The sequence below is a fragment of the Musca vetustissima genome, unplaced genomic scaffold, assembly GCF_032173495.1.
Source record: "Musca vetustissima isolate MV318-11 ecotype Yass unplaced genomic scaffold, APGP_CSIRO_Mvet_v1 utg4359, whole genome shotgun sequence".
Taxonomy (NCBI): Eukaryota; Metazoa; Arthropoda; class Insecta; order Diptera; family Muscidae; genus Musca; species Musca vetustissima.
Window position 1 is genome coordinate 307,865 of NW_026882006.1, and position 25,927 is coordinate 333,791.

The 25,927-nt window shown below is 31.1% G+C and overlaps 1 protein-coding gene across 1 annotated transcript; it reads left to right on the forward strand.

The window, feature by feature from the left end:
* The first annotated feature begins 3,936 nt into the window (after positions 1-3,936).
* LOC133328112 (tumor necrosis factor receptor superfamily member wengen) lies at positions 3,937-24,147 on the forward strand. Its single transcript, XM_061536668.1, has 4 exons — positions 3,937-4,251; positions 6,848-7,064; positions 17,278-17,448; positions 23,975-24,147. Exons 1-4 carry the CDS (start codon positions 3,937-3,939, stop codon positions 24,145-24,147), a joined length of 876 nt encoding a protein of 291 aa, XP_061392652.1.
* The last annotated feature ends 1,780 nt before the right edge of the window (positions 24,148-25,927 follow it).

A 25,927-nucleotide genomic window follows, 5' to 3' on the forward strand; every position in this document is an offset into this window, starting at 1 on the left:
ATTACCTAGTAATTCATTAGTATCTCGTAGGCAATAGTCACTTTCATTACATGTGTCTTTGGAGTTTGTTATAGTAATATACTACCTATTTATTTCTATGATGGTCGATCATATTTTCATATTTTAATATTCTTACTTCATAACAATTATTCCTTACATATTGAAAAGCAAGCTTACACATGTATGCGTGAATTTGCGTTTGAAGTTTTTCCCAATTATGGTAATTCATTGAGGCAATTAAAATCTAAAATTACATGAACTTCTATATCCACACATATTTTGTTTATGATAATGATAATCCATTTTAAGGTGTGTAGGGAAGTAATAACAACCAAATGTACATTGATTCTTTTTTGTTTTGGTTTTATTATTAATTTTTGTTTTTGCCATAACATCCGATTCGCTTAACTTCTGTAAATTGTAAAAAAATTATTTATGGTGAACTCCATTACATTGCCCATATTTTGAAATCACATGTGCCTTATGTCATATTTTTGTCAACCGTAAAAGGAAAAATTTACAAATTTCGCCTAGGTCTGGTGACGCCAGAAAGTTTTTTGTGGACGGTATTTAAAAAAAAGACAATTTAAAAGGTCATAAATTTACATTTGTTTTGTTTTCTTTGTGGATCAAAAGAAATAATCAGAATTATTAAATTGTAATATTTTCAATATCCGTTTTGATATTTGATCAAAAACAATTATGAATATTTTTTTATTACTTAATAATCAATTCGTCGACATTAAGTCGCCTTGCAAGGGGGTACTCTTTAACATTTTTTGGATGACAAAATGTATATCCATATTTCATATATAAATATTAATCACAAGACTTTCATTTGTTAGGTGACCTATAATGAAATTTGGCATAGAATATATTCTCCTTTGACATCCTTCCCCTTTCACTTATCGATAAAGAGAGATTTTGGTATTTATCCAAAAACCTGTCAAAAATGTGTAAGAAAATAACATATGTTTTTGAGGCGAACAATGGAACCGACATTTTATATATAAATATCATATATACGGATTTCTTTGATTCGGTGACCTATAGTGAAATTTGATGGATAATATTTTTTCTATTTACACCCCTCCGCTGAAATTAATTTTTGTTCGAGATTTTGGCATAAATTCAAATTAATATTTAGGAAAATATTTTTGGATGACAAAATGTGGACCCATTTTTCTCATATAAAAATTATATATACAAATTTGTATTGTTCGACGATCTCTACTTAAATTTTATGTAGAATATTCTCTCCGTTGATATCACCCCGCTAAAATGATCAAATGCGGCATATTTGAGAGAATATTAAGACCGAAATAAAACTCGAATTTTTTTACATTTTTTATGACGACATTTGAACCTATATTTCCTATATAAATATTATACATCCCGATTTAATTTGTTCGGTGACCTATAGTGAAATTTGATGGACGATATTTTTTCCATTGACACTACCTCGCTGAAATAAATTTTTGTGGGAGATTTTGGTATAAATTCAGAACAACAGGGAAAAATTATATTTTAAATATAATTTTTTGGATGACAAAAAGGGGGCCAATATTTCCCATATAAAAATTATTTATATAGATTTCAATAGTTCGTTGACCTCTACTTAAATCTTATGTAGAATATTTTCTCCTTTGATATCACCCCGCTAAAATATTCAAATGCAGCGAAATTGAAGAATTATTACAGACCGAAATAAAAAACGATTTAATATTATAATTTTTTTGATGCCGACATTTGGACCCTATTTTCCCGTATGTGTAATATACGTCCGAATTCAATTTGTTCGGTGACTTATAGTGAAATTTGGTGTATAATATTTTTCCCATTGACACCTCCCGTCTAAAAATAATTATTGTGGTATATTTTACCATCGATTCAAAAAAAACAGTACGAAAATTATGACTTAAAAAATAAAGGTTAAAAAGGTTTTCGGATTACAAAGTCTGGACCCCATTACATACATAATTATTATATATGCACACTTCTTTTGTTCGGTGACCTATAGTGAAATTTGCTGTAGAATATTTTCTTCATAAACATCATACTCCTAAAGTAAACGATTGTGGGATATTTTGGCACGTGATCACAACAGTCCAAAAATAATAATTAAAATTAGATTTTTAAAAATCATTAAATTTGGACCGATATTTTTATATAGAAATATTATATTTATTAATTTCTTTTGGTCGGCGACCTATAGTGAAATTGGGCGTAGAATATTTTCACCAATGACAACATCCACCTAAAATCAATAATTGTGGGATATTTTTATGCTTCTTGAAATTGTGTCAAAAAAAAAAAGTATTTTAAAATGTTGGTTTAATTGTTCAAATGTGCAGCTATATTTTATATATAAATATTATATATACAATTATCTTTTGTTCGGTGACATATAGTAAATTTTAGTTTAGAATATTTTTCACATTGATTCCGCCCCTCTAGAAGTTAAAAAGTCTTTGTTTTTTGCTTTCCGACAAATATTAATATTCAGACGTCATTTGTTACAAATAAACAAATTTCTTTCCTCATAATATAAATTTTGAACAGAAAGATCAAGTATTTAATTTAAAAATACTCTGGAATGGCTTGTTTATCCGATAATATTTTACATCTCATCTAATTGCGGACTTATAGCAAAATATGATAGATCATGTTTCCTCTTTGATACCAATCATCTGAAACGTATTTAAACATTTTAAAAACGTATTTAAAAACATTTCATTCAAATTATCCTTATTTGTAGGCTATCTTTGAAGAGATTAATTTTCAAAATATCGAACCTAATTCTCTCGCTTTTTGGTCAAAGTTCGCTATAATCTTTCCGATGTGACCAGTGTCATGAATACCCACGACAACTAAATTTTCAAAACCACAAAAAGAAAAAAACCAAATTGAAATTCCAATACAGCAAAGACAACAATTGATTTTCCAAGTAGTTACCTAGATGGGCTACACAATTTTTCTTCGAAGACCTCGCGTTAATGAAATTCCATGAAGTCGCAAGCATGTGGCCAATTGAAAACTCTTTAACAACAAATACGCTGAACGGTATACATCAAAACCCCGTTTACTTCATTAATGGGAAAAACAAGTGAATGACATGAGAAAATGGGAAAAATGTTCATTAAAAAAACTTAACTCCACGCCAAAGAACGTTTTGTGAGTTTTGGAATGCTGGTTGGTGGTGCCTGGCCCTGGCTGGGTGTTTTGCATAAAACTCACATAAATTTACAGTTGGGCCACTTAAAATGTGGGTGAATGTCGTCAGCCAGCCACTTATGGACTTGGACTTCGGCACCCATAATCACTTGGATGAAGTAAGAAAATTCAACGTCATCCAAATCATCATCATTCAATTGAGTGAGTGAGAGACCACTTGTGTTGTCGGAGGGGTGATGGAGGCAAGCAAGCAAGGCTTATTGGGATAACCAGTTGCAGTTACAATTTAAATTATTATTTAAATGTGGGAATTTTTGGTTCCCAAGCCTAACTGAGTTGTTTACATAAAAATTTATTCGTTTTTTTAATTTTTCTTCTTCTTCTCTTTACAGTTAATGCCGAAACGAACCTTAACAACGACATCTAACACCACCAGCACCAAACCCCACCACGATGAAGAGACACACACCCGCGCATATTCCACAAACAACAACAACAACTCTAAACATCACAGCAACAACAAATTCTTACAACACAACACATGTTCAACAGACACCTCCCTCGTTTAGTGGGAGCCTGGCCAGAAGTAGAGCAGAGCTCCCGAACAATGGATCCACAACTACAGTGCTAAGCAAAACACCATTTAGCAATAGTTATAAAACAAAAGAAGAAGAAGCAGCAACGACAGAAGATGATGAACCCCATATTGTGGCCTTGGCCAATAAAAGTACAACAGACCAACAACAGCAAGAAGAGAAAGGAATGCAAACGAGTAGGAGGACATCAACATCCTTTTGGTCCCGATGGCAATGGTGCCAATTGAAGCCATCAACAGCCGCCTGCGTTTCTGCATTTCTGTTATTATCAACGACATGTTCCTTATGTTCGGCCACTTTGTGTGATCCGCAAAGCTGGTGGGATCCCCACAAGGATAAATGCATTCCTTGCACTGTGTGCCAAGGTGATATGATACCGCTGCGGCCGTGTCAAATGCATCTGGACACCGATTGTGGTTCGATATATGATTTGAAAATCGATTGGGTTGTATTGGCGAAAACGGAGCCCAATTGGAAGGAGGTAAGGGAGATATTTGTTATAAAAAAATATTTAGAAGGATTAAGAATTGGATAATCACTGAAAGCCTATAAATATAGTATAATATATATTATACTTAGGAATTGGTTTTTTCGGCACCTCATAGTGGAATTTAATATAGAATATTTTCTTCATCGGTCATATTATAGAAAGGAATTCTATGAAAATTTGGCTCAGGATCAAAGTTGCTCCTTAATTTTTATGATCAGAAGATAAATACATATTTTGTATATTTAAAAGCTTTGAAGTCGATGTTTCCCGATATATAATACTCGTGAAGGTCTCTCTTCGGTAGATCCTTGTAGTGAAATTTTATATAGAATATTTTTCCATTTACAATATTATGGTAATATGAATTTGGAACCCATTCAAAAACACCCAATATTAATTCTATTAAAACACTGAGAGAAGTATTTCCTATATACTAAAATTGGAACCGATATTTTTTTGGTATGCCTTATAGCTACATATTTTTTCTGTTCGGTGACTATTAGTGAAATTTGATGTAGAATATTTTCTTCGTTGATTTCAACTACCCAAGTTTATGCTAAAATAGAGAATTTGGGACTTATTCAAAAATAATCAAAAATATGCCATTGAAATAGAGGGATAAATATTGCCTAAATTAAGACCGATATTTCCGGTATATGCATTGTAGCTACAGATTTTTGCTGTTCGGTGACTGCTAGTGGAATTTTATGTAGAATATTTTCTTCATCGGATACAACTACCCTAAAGCATGTTAACATAGAGAATTTGGCCTTAATCCGAGAAAATACCAAAACTAACCAAAAATATGTCATTGAAATACAGGGATAAATATTGCCTAAATAAAGACCGCTAGTTTTCGGTGTTCTAATGAAATTTAATGTAGATTGTTTTCTTCATTGACTTCAACTATCTAAAAGCATGTTAACATAGAGAATTTGACACCAATTCGAGAAAATGCCAAACTAACAAAAAATGCCTTTGAAATACAGGTATAAATATTGCCTAGATAAAGACCTATATTTTGGTATATATATTGCACCTATAGAATTTTGCTGTTCGGTGACTGATAGTGAAATTTGATGAAGAATATTTTCTTTATTTGTTCTATCTACCTAAAATCATGATAAAATAAAGAATTTGGTACCAATCCGAGAAAGTGCTAAAATTGATTCTATTAAAATACTGGGGAAATATCGGTGAAATATATTCAAATTAAGAGTGATATTTTCTTGCTATATATTATAGCTACAGATGTACTATGTTCGGTGGCTATTACCGAAATATATATATATATATAACATCGAGAAAACTACACAATTTCAAAAATACTCAAAATAATTTTTATTTAAACACTGGAAGATATATTATATAAAAACACTCAAATTGAAACCGATATTTTATAGGAAAATATTATAGCTAAAGATTTGTTCTTTTCTTTTTATGTAGAATATTTACTTCATTAGCTTCAACTACCTAAAATAGTGTTAAGATAGAGAATTTTGCACCAATCCGAGTAAATACCAAAATTAATACTATTAAAATACTGGGGAAATATCGATGAAATATATTCAATTTAAGAGTGATATTTTCATGGTTTATATTATAGCTACAGATATATTATGTTCGGTGACTATTATTGAAATTCGATGTAGAATATTTTTTTCTTTAATTCCAATAACCTAAAATTAAGTTAACATGGTGAAAACTGCACAATTTCAAAACAACTCAAAAAAATATTTTTATTAAAACACTGGAAGATATACCGTTCAAATTTGAACCGATTTTTTATAGGAAAATATTATAGCTATAGATTTTTTCTCTTCGGTGACTTATAGTAAAATTTTATGTAGACTTTTTCTCTCTTTGATCCCAACCACTTCAAATCAAGTGAACATAGATAATTTGACACCTATTCAAAAATATTCCATTTAAAGCACTGGAGATTTTTTTATATACTCCAATTAGAACCGATATTTTCCTGATAAATATTATAGCTACAGATTTATTCTGTTCGGTGACTATTAGTGAATTTTGATGATGAATATTTTTTCCATTGACGCGACCCCCGTAAAATGTAGGGTTCCGTAAAAATTTGGCACCAATTCAATAAAGTCAAAAATTAATACTACCAGTTTAGGATAATTTTTTTTTTATACAGCTAATAATATAACCAATAATTTCTAAAAAAATATGTCTCCAATAGGTTTTATTTCTTTGAAGACTTATAGTGAAATTTTATGTAGAATATTTTATCCATTGATACCTAGTCCCTAAAACCGAGTTTTCTGCGAAATAATGGCACCAGTTTGAATATAATCAAAATTAATGGTATTAAAAAACTAGGATAACTATCGCTTATATTAAGACCGATATTTTCGTTAAATATATTATTGCTACACATTTGTTCTATTCGAAGACTATTTGCATAATCTTATGGAGAATATTTGTCTCATTGGCACCAACTTCCTAAAATGGGCGGTTCCATAAAAATTCGGTAGCAAATTAAAAAAGTAAACAAATTAATACTCCGAATATTTCTACGGTTTTTAATTTTTTTAATAATATTTTTTCTTGTGTTTTTTTTCAGAGGCGAAAGTTTGATGCTTCCGATTATGGATTAGACCACCATCAGTTAACTGCCGAACAATTGCAGCAGTTGCAGGATGAAAGGGATCCCATGGATTGGCAAACGGCCGCCTTATTTTTGGCCGTTTTAGCCTGTTTACTGTTTTTCATCGTGGCCGCCTGTATACTTGTACATCATATGCGGCAATGGCGACGTATGGAACGTAGATTAGATCAAGGTAAGTTCTGAAAAGATCCCTCGACTAAGAACCCCTGCATACAATGTTATGAAATCTCTAATTCATTATGCAGCAAGCATAACCGTGAATGGATACACGTTTCACTGTTTAAGGGACAATGAAAGGTGTACTGGTGTATATTTGTTAGTTTGTAGTTGTTGTTGTAGTTCGGTTGATCCGGCGTTCAATCCTTGTGATCACGTTTCATTTCTTCTGTTTGTAATTTGAAATTCCATGCATAACCATTGTCCGAACTAGCGGGAGAGAGATAATTTCTTGTGGTGATGGTGTATTAAGGCGACATTCTACAAGCCAAACAAGAATCCATGGCAAGTGCCGTCAATCATTGGCTATGGCCATGCTCGGCAGATAATTCATTCGGTATTCCAAATTCATTAATATTATGGATTTGTTATTCTTGGCAACCTGAATACCATGGTAATACGGCATAATTCCCTGAAATATTGGGCAACACGTACAAATACAAAAGAAGTAACAAAAAATTGGTCTTGACTTTTCAATTGTCTTCAAGTTTGTTTTTTAATTTTGATGGGAGCTACTGTTTGGCAGACGTAATAATTTTCAGAAAAAAAAAATCGAGAAATAAACACGATTTGTCTTATCTGGTTATGGGGTGATGTTATGGAACCCAGCAAAGAATATTTTTTATGTTCCATAAATGTGTTTAGATCTTCCTTTCTATGTTTCATTTGTTCTCTCTGTTTTATTTTATGATGCCATACACATAATACTAATCTCTTTTCTTTGTCTGTCCTTGGAAATGATAAATATTCATGTAGTCTCTGGTTGTTTTTTTTATGTTCAAGACACTAGGGTCACTTCGGACAGACAGACAGACGGACATTTGTACATTTGATAAACAAACAATTCTCTGGAGGCTACTGAATGCCATCTTCTATTCTTCGGCTACTTCGGATTCGGTTTCAGATTCAAATCATGGTTCTGCAAAAAACAAACACCATGTTTCTGATTAAGACTACTAATGAGCCATTCTTCGATGCAAGATTGTTGTTCTGCCAAGTCATTCCTTAGGGTTCATTAAATGTCTTCGAGGAGCATAGACGTCTGCATGGCATAAAAAGCAACAACATGTTTATGATTTTTCATTTCATTTTTATTATAAGGAAAAGTATTAAAGAAAAATAATCATAAAAAAAACATCAAATCACAATAACAATGAAATTGACATAATATCAACCAACAATAATTGTCTAAGAAGGAGTAAGAAGTGCAGGGTTCGGAATTTTATAAAAACGCCAAATGAAAAAATACTCCCACAACGGAGTGCTATAGGGTCAATATATTTAACGAAAAATGTCTCCCTTGGTCTAAATAATATTATTGATCATTGGAAGAAATTTGAAAAGAAATTTCATTGAAAGGCTGATCCTCCTAATACCTTCCCAAGAACATTAAAAAAATAGGTATTTAGAGATCATTTATTATAACCCAATTTTATTTCTTTCTTTTGTGAGATTTGAAAAATCTCCTTTCAAAAATCTTAGTCCCCAAAATTTGTAGAATGTCATGAAGTAGCGTAAAAGGGCATTAATATCATAAATGAGATCAAATAAAAAACTAGTTTTGGAATTTTTGAAAATTATATTCTCAGGAGTTTCCCACGCATCGTAAAAACCCAAGCAAGTACTTATGATCGATTGAGGACAACGGAGATTTTCATCTATTCCAACTATTTTTAGTTTTCTCAAATCCTCATTAATTATTTTACAAATCGAAAACAATGAAGAAGACATCAATCATTGAAATAATACCCAAAGAACAAAAAAAAAAAAAATGGTTCAAAATCCATTCACAAAAAAATAAGAGGAGGTTGAGGATAAAAATAACAACAGATGAAATAGTAGAGAAGGTGGATTAAGGCAAATGAATGGTTGAAGACACAAGCAGATGTAAAAACTTCAACAAAACACATGTCGCTGCTGCTGCATCCGATGGCCTCTACAGCCGATTTTCCGTGTCTCGCCTTGTTGTGTCGCCTTTATGGGGTTGTCTGTAGATATCATAAATTTTGCCAAATCGGTGTTGTCCCTCTCTCCCTCTCAGTGTATTGACAGAAACTTAATGTTGTTTGTCTTGTTTTGGAAAATTTATGGCTAAAAAGGCTGCAGTTCTTCGGACATGTTGTAGTTTATTCAGCTACATTTGTAGTTATTTGGCCATGATTTTGTGTTAAAAATGAAAATCATCAAATTCGATAAAATATGTGCTCATCAATAGATTTTTTTATGAAAACAAGCTAAATTTTGTATTTTTGTTTGGATTCGGGAGAAATTGTGTGGGCAGTGGGAAATAATGAATGTATGTTACAATTGTCAGTTCATTGTCAAAAAAGAATTATTGGTCATAAAATACAAACTACTGACCATCAATTAGATAAAATGGGTCTAAAATGGGTTTGAAACGTTTAGAAATCTTGATCACTAATCTTTAGCCATTATCATTAAAAAAACTCAATGCCGAAATTTTACTTTCATATATCTTTTACCATGTTTTCCACTAAAATATTAAATTCAGCATGGCTGAATAGCTAATTTTATTACCAGATTTCACTCTGGACCAACATTAAGCCTTTTTCTGTTAATAAATAGCAATACAGCTGGGCTGAATTGAAAAATTCATAAAGAAAAAAAATTAAAAGCTTTTTTAGATTGCAAATTTTCCTTTATTTAAAACTTGCCTTCCAATATATACCATAGCTGAATTTCTATTTTTTCCTAAATTTCATTTTTTTCCTCTAACTTCCTTCCAAAAACCCCATTGTGCCTCATTAGCTCTCAAATCTTGTTAACAAACTACAACAGCCGTTCAAATCCATCCAAACACTTCCGATTAGATATTTCGAACATAATTTATGGCCCGAGCAACAGCCAAACATTGTGTCGTGTTGTCGTCGTCTTGTCGATGTAAATGTTTTCGACAACGACATTACTTTGCCACTTAGCAGAAAAAAACGAGATCAGCAAAAATAATGTGGAGGAGGATGAGGACGATGATGATGATGAGAATTTATTCCAATGTCATCAAAAATAAATATTTTACATTTTGGCATTTGAAAAAAAAAAACCGACAACATCGGGCAATCATGTCAAGAGAGAGAGAGAGAGTAGGAAAGAGAAAGGGAAATACATAGATATCCGGAAGTAGGCACTTTTTTTTAAAAAAAAGTGTCATGTGCTAGTCAGCATTTTATCTACGGAACGGAAGTGCCTGTATGTTGTTAAAGGAGACAAGGAATCAAATATTCCCACGGGAATTTTCATTTGAAGGGCTAGTTGGGATAAACCGGAAATGAGAGGAAGTGGGAAAAAAGGTCAAGTATCAAATTCTGTTTGACATTGAGTAACAGGTTCTTTAAAACAAATAAATAAGAAGAGATTTTTTGGAGGCTAACGGCCATGTGCGTACTCGCTAATTAATCACAATTCAGCAAATGCGGAATTAGTGTATCTCTACCTATATTGAAATATTATTTTCAGCTCTGATAAACTTTCAAGGAATGAAAATTCAGTTCAGCTGAATTTTTCCCCCAAAAAAGTTAAGTTTATCGTAAATAATTTCAATTCAGCTAAGCTAAATAAGATGTAAAACAATTTAATCGAACAGAGAACTTTTTTTCTCATACCCTAAAGTTGTCAAAGTGCAATTCAGCTGAATTGAATTGCAGTTTATATAGTTTAAAAATAAATTAAGTGATAATATATTTCAGCTGAACTTTTCCCCCAAAAAAGTTAAGCTGAATAAACTGTAAAATGATTTAATCGAAGAGAGAACTTATTTCCCCATACGCTGAAGTCGATTATTTTCACGATGGCTAAATTCGTCAAAAATTAATTCAGCTAGGCTATGTTCAAGTTTAATCTTCATAAAAGTTATAAACACACAATTAAACTAACCTATATTGAATAGGCGATGAATTCATATTAATTTAGCCGATTTCAATTTGAGATAAAACGTATTTTTTGAAAATTCAGCTGAGCTGAATTAGCTGACATGCAATTCAGCTGACTTATTTCAAGTTCTGGTGTTATAAAAATGCATTTCAGCAATGCTGAATTATATAGAAGACAAATTCAGCATCAAATACAAATTCAGCTAAGCTGATTTTTTTTGCAAAATAACATTATTATATTAAAAATAATTTCAATTCCCCTAAGCTAAATTAGAGATAACAAAAATTAGACAGGACCGAATTCAGTATTTCTTTTCGAATCCCCCTAATAAAGAGCTGAATATAAAACCAATGTTTGCCAAAACACCTCAGCAAGTCATAAATAATTTCATTTTAGTTCGGCTGAATTAGCTTGGGTTATGTTGAATTTCTCAGTTTGTACGACTCATAGAAATTTTATTCAGCTAAGTTACATTAAATTCTTAATCAATTAACATTAAATATGCAAATTCAGCCGAAAAATACTGTTTTTGCACAATAACCTCATAACATTATAAAAAATTCAATTCCGCTGAGCGGAATTAGAGAAAATAAGAATTAGACAGGACTGAATTAAGGATTTCTTTTCGCGATAGTCATGAAAATTCTGATAGAGTAAAATCTGCGCTAATAAAAAATCATGCTGAATCAGCTGAAAACAAACGTACTAATTTCCAGTTTTTATTAATGCCTAGCCCTTAAAACGCTATTCAGCTAAGCTGAATTATATATTTTTCAGGAGTTAATCATTTAGACTGAATTATATATCCATTTCAATGGTCCCTAGCCTTCAGAAATTTAGCTGAATGCAGCAGGATTAAATTACATTAACTATTTATTTTTCTTGTATTTCTCAAAAATGCCAGACACTGTCGGCTAATCATCTCAGAAGAGACAAATCCGGAAGTAGCAACTTTTTCCTTGTTTCTTTTTGGCTACCGAAAAAGGAAGTGGATAAAAAATAAAAGGAATGTCCAACAAAATATTCCCACAGGCATTTATCTTTTTTTACAGAAAACGGCGACAGCGTATCAAAACAGGTAGTCCCTACACCCTGTCACGTACAAATGGTGCCAAATACCAAAACATTATCTGCCATTATGGAATTGTATTAATTTCCAAATTAATTTTTTCTTCTTCTTCGAGAATTTTAAATGAATTGAAAATATTTTGGGCCATAAATTTTGGAGAGAGCGAGAAAAAAGAACACTTCTGAAAAACAACAACAAAAAATTCAAACACGCACAACAACTTCCGGTGCGATGGTGCTTCTTTTTTGGGTAGAAGGAATTTTTATTATCGGGTTGGAAGTGCTTAGATGAATGAAATGATTTGAATTGAATTAGATTTACAACAAATTTTTGGAATCACATCAAATATTTTTTTGGGATGGAAGGAGGAGGAAGCGGTTACCGAGCCACATTTGTCATATGTTCAGCAAACGTGTAACATAAACATTCGGTTACAACTGTTGGCGGAACTGCTGTTTGTGGTGTACGAGAAGTATGTTCTGGTCCCTTGTAATGATGACATCTTTCCGAACATGATGATGAATGATAAATTGTCATTTTTTGGATTTCGATTTGGATACACCTTTAATGGCTTGTTGTTGTCGTTTAATTACAATGACAAATATATTTTTTCTTTTCAACAACAACAAGAACAACACCTTAGCAGGAACACCATACTTGTTGCTTGTGATGTAGTGCTGCCAGTCGTGTTTGTATTCAACACCGTGCAACTATTTTCGGAAATGGCCTGTAAACAAATCATCATGGAATGAATGAACGAATGGCTCGGTTTGATATGGCATGGCAGGGTATGGCGTTGCTGCTGCCTCTGCTTGTCGGAGGCATCCATATGGCCAGGGGATGTTGTTACAGTATGAATGATGTTCGTGCTAATGTTGTTGACGATTAATGTGTTCGCTTGTTGTTTTTTTGTTAAAGGCGATGATCATGGAGTAAATAATTCTTGCTAGATATTTCAACGCTTTGAAATAATGGCCAGGGTGGTTGCTATTTTTCTTCTTCGTTTTTGGCCTTATTGCTAATTTCAGATAATTTCAAATTAATTGTGTAAACATATTTTTCCTATTCACGATTCTTCGCTCTACCTTTAAATTTACATGTTGGTGTGTGTGTGTAACGAAATATACTTCCCTTTTGATATCTGTGTATATCTTGGCAGTTTATTTTACGTAAAACCACTTCATTGAGGCAGTTCTTCCAGCACCAGTATTTTTTCTTTTTTGTGTATAAACAAATATTATTTTTTGCATCTCCTAGGGTGTGAAATGAAAATGAACAGAATTCCAACTTCTGCGAGTTCCTAGTTTTTTTTTTGCACAAAGTGCTAGAAATGAAAAATTGAATGAACTGAAGGGAAAATAACAACAACACCACCACCATCGCCAATCAATGAAAAGTTTGAAGGCTGTGGCCTCTGTAGGCAAATTTGTTGGAGTACTATCGATGCAGGGCAAGAATAGATCGCTAGAGTACATTAAGAAATATTATGTTTATGGACATGAACTGTTGTTCATTTTTTATGGAAAAACATTTTCCATTGAGGTTGCACAGTGGTCGACATTGACATTTGAAATGATAACAACTATGTAATAAATATAAAATTGTTCGAACAAAAAAATAGCGTTACAAGGCCTCCAATGGCCTGAAGATTGTAACTAATAGCGAATTGTGGGTTTTTGTATTTGAAAATCATAGCTCCATTTTCTTCGAACATTATGCCAGTATTGCTTAATTTCAAGAAATGCCATTAAGTTCATTGAGACAGTAGATTATAAATTGTTATTTCTATAATATTCATTTCTTTTATGAAAACAGTTCATAAAATTCCAAGTAGTTCATAGAATCATAAAAAGCTTGTTCATAAAATTAATGATCTATGTACACAAAAGCATTGAAAGTTCATAAAGTGATAAATAGTTCCGAAGTTTCATAAAAGTTGTTCATAAGTTGTAGCTGTAGTTTGTAAATTGTTCATAAAGTCATAAATGGTTCATATATTTATTGCAGGTACAAAAAGCATTATCATAAGTACATAAAGCAGGAATAATTCATAGATTGTAATATATTGTTCAAAAAACATTGAGAGGTCATGAAATAATAAACAAAGTTCATAGTACTTACGAATTTTCATAAAATGGTTTCATGGTTCAGAGCAGCATTTGTTTGAAAATTTTCATAAAATTCATCTAAAAAGATTAATGAAAAAAAAATTATATTTCAAAAAAATAAATAAATAAAAATTTCATAAAATAAGGCATGCGAAATCATGATAATAATGTATTGATTGTATAACCTCTCAGACATTCTATGAACTATCTGAGATTTAATAAAATATTGTATAGAAATTTATGAACGGTTATTAATTCCATGAACTATTTCTGATTTTATGAATTTATTTTTATGAACTGTCATTTATTCAATTAATCATAAATCAACCAAATGTAATAATAGACAGTTCATAAAAACCTCGAAAATCCGTAAAAGGAAAAATAATTCATAGAATTTCCTAATATTTTATAAATGTATATAGTCTTGATGAATTAGAGAATCATTAAATTTCTGCAAAGTTCTATGGGAAAATTAGCTATGGCCACGATGCGAATTTTATTTGAGAAAGGCCATAATTATTCTCCCTTCATATTTAACCTCCTCTTCAAATCACTGTGCTCCGTAAAACATCGAACAATTTTCCTGCACACATTGTTTATATCTATGTCAGTGTAGATGCGGATATATATTGACGTTTGTGCCATTTGCAGTTCTGCGTATTTTAGTAGGAACATAAAAAATCGAACTTTGTTGTGAAGTGAACTGAAAACTAAAAGGATGTGCATGAAGTATAATAGAGAAAATTTTTGATCGATGAATGAGGAAGTATTCAAGATTCCAGTGTTACAAATTAGGAAAAAATTTTAAAGTATGATTTCTATTAAAAAAAAATAAAAATATTAAAATTTAACAAAGTCAAAAACACCTTTGAAAGTCCGTAACTCATCGATTCATATATAATACGTCGTTTCATAAAAGGTTCATAAACATATTAAATGTTAATGACATTTGTTGCTTATATCAATATAAGGTTATTTTAAGAAACAGGTGCATAGAAACAGCAATATTTCGTAAAATTATGAATATTTCATAAAATCAATAGCTGTACATAGAATTATAAATAACTACAAAAGATTGCAATAATGTTTATGAAATCAGTAATAGTTCATAGAATATCCGATAGTTCACAATGTGGTACGTTTATTTTGAAAGTAGTTTAAGTCCATTTTTTCTTATATTGAGATATTTAAAGATTTGGGTTTGATTTGTTTCAAAAATATTGTTAAGTGACATTAATTTTGTTAGTGACTTCGTGCTTTTAAACCTGATAAAATATATAACGTAATATGTTTTGTAAACTTTTCTAGAAAACCAAGATTTGTATCAGAATCTAAAATGGACTTAAACCACTTTCCAAATAAACGACTCATACACATCGTCGTTTCATATAAAGTTCATAAATTATTTCATAAACTCATTAACAGTTAATGAAATTTGCTGAAAAGATCAATAAAAGGTTATTTTAAGAAATAGATTCATAGAATCAGACATAGTTCAAGGAAAGTTCACAATATCATATGTAGTTCATAGAATCATGATTGTTTCATAAAATTAACAGCATTACATAAACTTATATATGACTGTACAATATTCCTAATGGCAAATAAAGTTTATGAAATCAATAGTTAATAGTTAATAGAAAATCCGATTGTCCTCAAAGTGCTACATAAAATAATAAATCGAATTAAATTGGTAAATAAAATCATAAATAACTTTAAAAAATCTTTAATGGTATATATGAATTTCGATAGTTCATAAAAGTTTTGCTTATTTTTATATCGTTCATAAAATTCAACATATGTACATAGTATTTATGAAACATAATCATATAATGTTCATAAAAACAGAAAGTTCATAAATATTTACTTTCACAGTTCATAAAATGTTCCACGTTATGCAGAATAAATAACAGAATGGTAGCAGATTCATAGTACGGTTTATATAATTAATGATTCATAGGATAAAATATTGAAAAATAGGAAATAGTTCATGAATTATTCATATAATCCAAAATGTTTTATGGAGTCTTTGTTAAATTGCAGAATAATGGATATTTTAATAAACCAATCATAAAAGTAATCGAGAAATCATTAAATTTAAATTTAGGTGGTTCATAGCACCACTTATATGTCTAGAGTATTTAAAAGTTCATAGAATCAATGATTTTGTTCATAAGAATTACATTAATTACTAAAATACTTAATCGTGCATCAAATCATTGGAGTTTAACAGTGTGGATTTTAAGATAGCGGCCAATGTATCTTTATAGCACCATATATTTATTAAGGTGTAATCTCCAATTGTTTTATAGACTCTTCGAGAGCTCTTAATAGTTTATAAGAATTTTGTTCATAAAAATATGAATGGTTTATAAAGTGTTCAACGATTTGGGAAATAATGCAATTATAAATTGTTCATAAAATTATCTTTGGTTCATAAATATCTACCCAAATGGTTTATAGAAATACGAAAATAATCTAAAGCTCGCAAACATTTAAATCAAATAACAATTGTTCCCAGTAAATCAATACACAATAATCCAGGGCAAATTTACGAAGTGTAAATTGCAATTGATTTGAAATTTGCCAGAGGTGAATGAAAAAAGCAAAAAAACTGCGTCAAATGACGTAAATGGAAATGGGATGGAAATTTTGCAACGTAGAAAAAAAACAAAAACACGATAAACAATTAATACAACAACAAAAAATGATAGCTAAAATAGACAGCAGGAAAGCTGCAAGACGGAAGGATATTTGAAATAAAAATGGGCGAATCAAAAATATAAAAACAGGAAAAGCTATACAAATAATAATATAAACACAAAAAATAAAATAAAAACAAAAATATCGGAATTTATGTGTATTTGTGTGTGTGTGTGGGTTATAAAATATATTTACGACTCAATAACAAATTTAATGAACTGCATGATATAAAAAGATCGTCGAAGTAAAATAAGAGGAAGCTATTGGGCGGAGGCCATTCATGGAAAATAGCCAAAACAAAAACACAACAAGTGATGTGTATTTTTTTAAACTGCTGCCAGTTTTATTTGCCGTTTTTTATTAATTTTTAATTTCGTTGTTTTTCTTCTTTCTATTTTTAGATGTCGAAGAACTTTCAACCAAACTCATGGCCAAATTGGCCGAAGTACAAAGTTTGGAGGGTGGCACATTTTTCATCGGCAATGCTGATGCCCTACGGATACCACCAACTGCCCCACAGCTACAAACGACGGTGGCAGCATTTCATCAGCCCCAGCATGTAATGTTACCAGGTAAGGTGTTTTCTTTTTGTGGATGTGGTTGTTATTTTAAGAATTACAGCATCATTGTTTTGATTTCTTGAGAATCTTAAGTAGAAATACTTGAGTTGGGTATTATCATTAAGGAGAATTGTATTGCATTGCAGGTTTTAAATAACTAATGTGTATTTCTCCTGAGTGTCCTCTTAATTTTTGTTTATTTTTAAACATAAAATTGTAAATTATTTGTTTGGAAAATATTTAACACTTGGAAACCGGGGTAATTGAAATTGAAACATGAGAGTGATGAGGCACAGTGTTTTGAGCCAGGGATCTAAATATTTAATTTATGACAAGAAATTGATATTCAAATGATTTAGGACAGAGGACAGATTCATTGTTCATAAAAGTATCACTATTTTATAAAATCCTCGATCAATATGAACTCTTCCACGCAGGTCGAAAATATGTAAAAATTCATTATCTGGAAAACCTCGTTAGTATATTTTGAACTTTATGGAATAATTTAGGAATTTAATTCTGAAAAACATAGGATGCGTCGTTTCATATAAAGTTCATAGAAGAATTCATAAATTCATTAACAGTTAATGAAATTTGCTGAATAAATCAATATAAGGTTGTTTTCAGAAATAGATTCATAGAATCAGAGATAGTTCATAGAAATTTCATAATATCATATAAATAGTTCATAGAATTATAAATATTTAATAAAATGAAGAGCATTACATCAAATTATAAAAAACTGTACCATTTTGAGAACTATCGGACATTCTATGAACTATTAGTTATTTCATGAACTTTATTTGATATTAGGAATCATAATAGCAAACAAAGTTCATGAAATAACTAATTGGTCATAGAATGTGCTATAGTTCTCAAAATGGTACATAAAACCGTATATGGTGCAAAATCGCTGTATAAGCCCCTCAGAATTTCTAACACAAGCATCGTCGCTTTATAAAACCGTTCATGGTTAAAACTTCAATGGTTAATAACATCCTAAATACTGCGATACTTCATTCAAGCTTTACTTATTCACCTAGCCAAATGTGATTCCTAAAACCCCAACTTGTTCAGAGATTCATAAAATAAAACCAACGATAGTTAATTAATTATTCGATTATTCATAAAATCATCGGTTGATAGAATTTTTCATAGTTCCTGGAATCTTCATTAAAGGTTTCGATAATGCTACCTGCAACCAGGGAGTTTCATTGATTCTATGAACAGTGTTCCTAAAATAATAGTGAATGTGAACCAATGCTTAATAGAAGAACAAAAAAATATATAAAATCATGAATATATCATAAATTGTTCATAGATTCCTAAAAAGTGCCAACAATATTAGGTTTGCTTCTCAAAGGACATAATGTCATTAATTTTAGTTCAATCGTTTAAAAGAACACGTCAATTAATTCGGTCAATGAACGGGAAAATCCGATGAACGAGTGGATCAAACTGAACTAGGTGAACGAGGGAAAAAAGAATGACTGGAGCAAAAGGAACTAGATAAACGAAAGAACCGGAGATAGTACCGATCGACCGTTAATTGCGGAATGACACAACTCTTATGTTAGTTTCATAGAATAGAAACTCTTCTTAGATTTTGGAAAATGTCATGGATCAAAAGCAAATAAGTGAACGAGAGTTAAAAGGAATACATGGAGCAAATGGATTTAGATACACGAAAGAACCGGAGCTAGAACCTATCGTTTCTTTTGTAGAATGGTTCCTTTACACGGAATTGCACAACTGTTTTCTTGAAAAGTTCATAAAATCATTGAAGTTTCATAGAATTATTAAAGGCATTATAAATAATTTATTGTATCATAGATTGCTCATAAAAAGTCCATAAAACCTGAGATCCTACTTTAAATAGCTGATTCATAGAATGAAAACCTGTTCGTAAAATCATGAATGATTTAAAGACTTTTCATAGAATAAAATAAATATTGCTTTAAATATTTCGGGAATCTTCGATGGCTCGATGGCGATAGTTCATAAAACCGAAAATGTCACAAACAATCTATAGGGTTTTAAAAACAATTTTTTGCAAAGTTCCTATAGACATGTATGGTATTAGATATAGTTCTAGCTTCAGTGGATCGTCATTGAACGCTGAGTTTCATAGAATAAAATAAATTATTTCTAAATTATAGTAGATATAAAGCCGCGATTCGTAAAATTAATGAAAACTTCATAAAAAGTTCCTAAAATCATAAATCATGGTTCATAGAATAATTGAAGCGGATGGAATAATTTTTTTAGAATCATTGATGGTTCAGATGTTCTCCAAATGTTGAAATATGAGTCGTTTATTTTGAAAGTGTCCATTTTAGCTTTTGACATCATGGGTTTCTAGAAAGGATTAAAAACAAATTACGTAGTATATTCCATCATGTTTAAGGGCACAAAACCACAATCAAAATTAATATCACTTAACAATATTTTTGAAACAAATTAAAGTCAAACCTTTAATTATCTCAATATAAGAATAAAAATGGACTTAAACCTCTTTCAAAATAAACGACTCATATGTACATGTTGTGGAACGTGATACATTTTTTTAACCAGAGTCACAAAGGAGACAATTGCCTTACCTACTGAATCTACCTTCTTCAAAATGAATTGTTCCCAAATGTTTAAAGGCTATGTCTAAAAAATACAAATATTTTTTTAACCGTGGCAAATATTCCGATGACCATGAATTTCCATTTTCTCGAACAAACATTTTTTTCCAATTGGCAATTTGGATTACTCGCTAGGCAACAGCTGTGTTTATTTATTTATTTTTCTGTAAAACACTGTGAATCGGACATTAAAAAACCGAAAACCTTTTCCTCATTATTGTCGCCTTGTTCAAGTGTTTCTTATTGCCTTGAACCATTGCGGGGTATTTTCTCACTCCCTCGCTCGCAGGGTTTTTGTTTAATCCAACTTCAAGATGTTTGTGCAACAACAACCACAGCAGCAAAGCATTGGGATTTGGAAGGTGGACAAAGGAGGGATAATTTAAATAGTTGTTGTTATTGTAATTTATTGTTGTTGTTGAAGTGGAATTGATCGATCGCTTGTTGTTTGTGGTAATTGTAAAAGTGTCACCAAACACAGCATGCCACCGCCGCCGTCATACAAATGTATACGCATGTAAGTACGTATGTATGTATACATTTAGCGTGTAAAACATTTTTCAAGTACCTTGCCCAGCATGTTGCCTGTCGTGGGTGGAGGATGTCGTCGTCGTTTCAAAAGATGAGAGGGCGCTAAACACCATTAGGAGTTTGTCCCCGATTTTGTTGTTCTAATGTAAATGATCGTCATATGGAAGAGTATTGCTTTCCTCTACTCTCTTCGGGTTGTTTATAATGTATGTAGCTGGGAGTGTAAATGCATTATTTAGAGAAGGAAAACATTTGTTTTTGTTGTCATTTTGTTTTTAAAAAGAAGTTGTAATGAACCCAAAAAGTGCTAATGTAAATTTTATGAGGGTCTTGAATGACGAGATAGAAAGAGAGAGAGGGAGATAAGGAAGAGATAGTGTCTTGTTCCCGTGTAAGATAAGTGCAGTTTGTTTTTTATTATTTGTTCTTCAATTCATTCGTTTATTATTGCACCATTTTAGTTTCTTTTTTATTTATAATTGTTTCTCAAGCATTGTTTAATTGTAAGGTTTGATGTTTCAGTTTGATGTTCGTCCGTTTGTTGTCCATCAAATTTTATGGGTTTGAAATGTAAACTATTTGTGTAGGACAAAGTCATAAAGATTATGGGATTTTTGAAGAAAAATACCGGGAAACATATTTTGTGGAAATTGATCTATAAAAGTGAGTGTTTTCGAAATGGATATAATGTAACAGAACGAGGACTTAAAGGGAATATATTCGAAAAGTGGAAAATCAAAAGTTCAGATATCTTAAATTTCATACCTGCCTCAAGGTGCACGTGAATGAAATCACTAAATAAAAATGCGACAATGGTAAATTTTCTGGAACACGCGATCTACGCTTAGTATTCAGTATTAAAACTATTTTTAATGCATGTGTTTATTGCATTCAAAACAATACTCCTTGTTTGTAATATTCTCTGTGCAGCTAAATGCAAGGATTTTAAGTAATGTGAGGGAAAAAGTAAAAATATTCTGAGCTGATATCTCAAATGTGCAGATATGAATAGTGCGCTTAAACGAAATATGGGAGAGGGAATCTAAGAAAAAGTATCCAAGAAGTGTATTATGTGCAGTTAAATCCAAAGTGCAGCTATGTGCAAGGCAGCTAAATCAAAACTACTGTAGTTCTTTGAGGTCTGTCTACGTAAATTCTATTCTATTCTAAATCGGTACGCCATCTGTCCATGTATTTAAATAGTATAAAACATTATGATTAAGTTAATTATTAATCGATGGTACTTAAATAAAGATGAACGCAGGGTATTCCTTATGGATGTACAGAAGGCCTGTTGAAGGACTTTTATATATAAAAGACATCCACAAGTTATTCTATATATATCATATAGGAGATATCCTGTAGGAGCCTTGATTTCCATGTTACGAGGTATTCTATGTAAGTTTTACTTACCAACAAGAGGTGTTAATTTAAATTGCCCTGCATTTCGGTATCTGTAGTTTATATTTGTCTTTTAAAGGCAAATAGAAACTACGCCATTACTAAAAACCACAAAACTGTCGAGAAAACCATTATTAGCAGTTCCTTGGACGACGACATTCCACAAACGGGTCTTTAGGATCATTAAGTTCATTTAACTCAAGCCAGTCGTTCATCATCACCGTCATGTTTTTGCTTATTGGGTCCCTGATCCAGAACTCCATTGAAAAATAATGTTGACTCGGTGGCAAAGCATTAAGAAGGATCTGCATCCTCAACCTTTTGCTTATCTCTCTCAAAGAGGTGATCATAATTACCCAACGAGATCTAATGAACAACGTCGATTCAAGATCTCAAATATATAAAAATCGTAGGGTTTTCGAGGACATAGGACTGCCAGTTACCAATTTAATTTTGCAAATGTTCATGAAAATGAAATGATCCTATAAGCGCGCTCTTAGTGGCTATTCCACTGATATTATGTTTCTTCACGGCATGTAATTCACATTCACTTCGTAACACCACAAGCATATGATGTTAATGTTCCAACACACGTACCTCGGATTACGGTTCAAACACCGAGGCTTACAGTTCTTCAAAAAGACTACGGTTTACTTTTCATTTCCGATTCATAGATTTATCATACGATCCTTGAAATTGTATTGGAATTACTGATTGAGTTGGTGATTTCGTTCCCAACGGTCCAACCTTTTCGGCTTGCTCCGCAAAAGGAAGTAGGCCATGCATTTAGTTCAAAACTTCAGTTTTGTTTAAATTGTCCATTAGGTCAGTGAAAGGGAGAAAAAAGGAACGACTGGAGCAAAAGGAACTAGATGAACACAAGAACCGGAGCTGGTGCTGATGGTTCATTTTGGTGAATAGTTATTTTAAGTTAATTCGTCCGATATGACCCAATATTAATTATTGTGGCGCATTTCAATCAACAAGCAACAGATTCAGGCATGTTATAATCTTTAGTTAGTTTACATATTGGTTTTTGGAAGAACGAAATTCCAGCCAGAGTTGAATTTATTTCTCCCTCGAGTACATTAATTTAGATTTTGAGCAAACGTGTGAACCCAGCTTTATCTGACAAAAACAAAACGGCGATAACAGACCAGACAATGACGTTTTTAAATATTTCTCATAAATTCCATTTTTTTTTATAAAATATTATTTGTGTTTCGGTTTATTTTTATTTCATATTTTTTTCTTCTGAAGTGAGTGGACGCGTTATAGTGGCTTTATATTTTTGTATTTCCATGGTCGGTGATTGTTATGGCCACACGTCGCCGATCAATTGTCAATATGAGACAGAAAAACATGAAAACATTTTTTGAATTTTAAAAAATAATTTCGAGATGGAAATAAATTAAAAAAAAAATAAAAAACGAAAACAAAAACAAAAAATTTCAGACAGTAATAAAATATAAGGATATTTCGACATTGTTTGGAAGAAAAAAAGGCCATGTATTTTGATGACGACAGTCAGCCCGTCCGCCGCAATGCAATGTAGGGAAATGAATGGAATGGACATGTAGAGTAGAGAGTGCCATGAATTGTGTTGATTAAGGTGCGATTTATGGTTTACGTTTTGATTGTCACCCATGATGAGTGTGGGACGGGTTGGTGATGATGACGATCGTGATTATGTTTTTTGTTGCCCATAGACAGGTTCCAACATATCTCATACGCCCGACAATTTTGTTTTATAATTATTTTTTGTTACAGGCAAACTATCAAAATGCGAATATACATAAGATGAAGCTCCTATCCCAAATTAAAATTAATTACATAACTGGAAGTTTTTCGGGATAATTGTGGGTCGAGAATTCGACTGTATTTAAAATTTATCGACATTTTTTCGTTTCTATTATTTGAAATCTTAAAATATGTTTTACTAATTGCGTTATTTTTTCTCTTCTCTTCCTTTCCAGAAAAATCGGAAAAACATCTCAACCACCTACAGACGGGACCGTTAGGGGGACAGCACCATCACCTTTTACAATCGCCACATGAACGGAATATTTTCAATACAACAACAACAAACACCTTAAAATCGGGCAATGTTTATATAGAGGATGGAAATGGAACTGGTTCGAAATGCTAGACAGCAGGCCATAAATCTTCAAATATACCTAAACAACTGAAACCCCCTTTTTTGTTTTTTCCTTCCCTATTTAAAACGGCAGCTATCATTATCAAACAGAATTGTAAATTCTTTTGAAAAAGGAAAATAAAAAAGCAAAACAAAAAATATTTGTATAATTTTTAAGCAACAACAAAATTCTACTAAACTCGAATACAAGAACAACAACAAATACAAATCTAAAGAAACTGCAACATACTTAAGAATAAATAAAAAATAAACCGAAATAATAAAAACTGAATTACAAAACACGACTATTATGCAGTTAATTATTTCAATATTATTAATCTCCACTATAATACATTTTCCTCCAATTCTTCCCCCTCTCCTTCTTTCGCTCTATTTCCGATCTAGACTTCTAACTTATTTAATGAAAACCCTAATTTGTTGTCTTGTTGTATTTTTTATTTTTTAATTTTATTTACTACTTGTTTTATTATTTTTCTTATATAGGTTTAGTCGAAAAAATTCTAATTTTACAAAAACAAAAAACTAAATATTCCGTTGTGTAAATAAATATTTGAATTTAAAAAAACACAGTTCATAAATAAACTAGGCTCTGGTGTTTAATATTACATTTAATATTAAGCACCGCATATTAATTAATTAAACTATAAAATAAAAAAACACATTAGGTTATTTAAAAATAAAAAATTGAATTTTGAATTCGTATTAAAATAATTTGACCTTCAGCCGAACGATCATTGTGGAAAATAAAAATATATAAATAAATTAAGAGGAGTGGAAGATGGATTTTATTCAAAAAACTAATTACAAATATAATTTGTTTTCTTAAACCATGGTTTATATATAAAGCCAAGCATAGAGATCAGCTGATCCCAACTTCAGCTGTCAGTCAAGTGTCATATCTGGAATTAGATGTATGAAATCGTAAACAGACATTTGAAAAGTATGACAGGAATTGATTCACAATTGCACAATATTTATGTTACTGACATACCTATTAAATTGATTATTGTATTGTATACCAATCAGCTGATTGCACAAAATAACAGGGTGGTTCACACACTCTCATTACGTCTCTATTTTATTTTGACACGGACATTTGAGGTTACATTTGAAACAGGTTGATTTATTTTGTACATTTTATTAAAAAAAAAACATGAATTAAAGGTTAGGGAATTATTTTAAAAAAACAAACAACAACAACTATTCCGGAAGAAGTTTATATTAAATATATTTTATTATTTTAGTAATTGAAAATTGTTAATTTTTTGTATCTTATCAAATTTATCGCGACCGTTCGTACATCGAAAAAATTAATATTTTTTAAATAAAATATTCAAATAATTTTTTTTCTCTCAAAATTTCGAATTAATACTTAAGTTTTGCAGTATTAATATTTGAAATTATTGGCTACATATTGTATAAATTAAAATAAATAAAATATATTTCGAAATTGTAAATTTGTATGTAATTAAAATTCTAAAATAAAATTAATTGAAACATAAAAAAATATAAAAATTGTACGGTATATTGGATTTATATGATTTTGATTCAACATCATTCAGAAAAATAAAGCATGAGGTCGCACCGCTGCTCTGCAGTGAGTTATGGCAGGCTTGGGAAAAAATAATTGAGTTGGGTAAATTGGTGGAATTGACATATGTATACAAATATCTCCCAGTTCAATTCATGAATTACTAATTCAGAGCAATGCGGCCACTATCGACTCGACTAGGGATTTGTTATTTTCAGTAGGTAGACTCTATGAGACCCT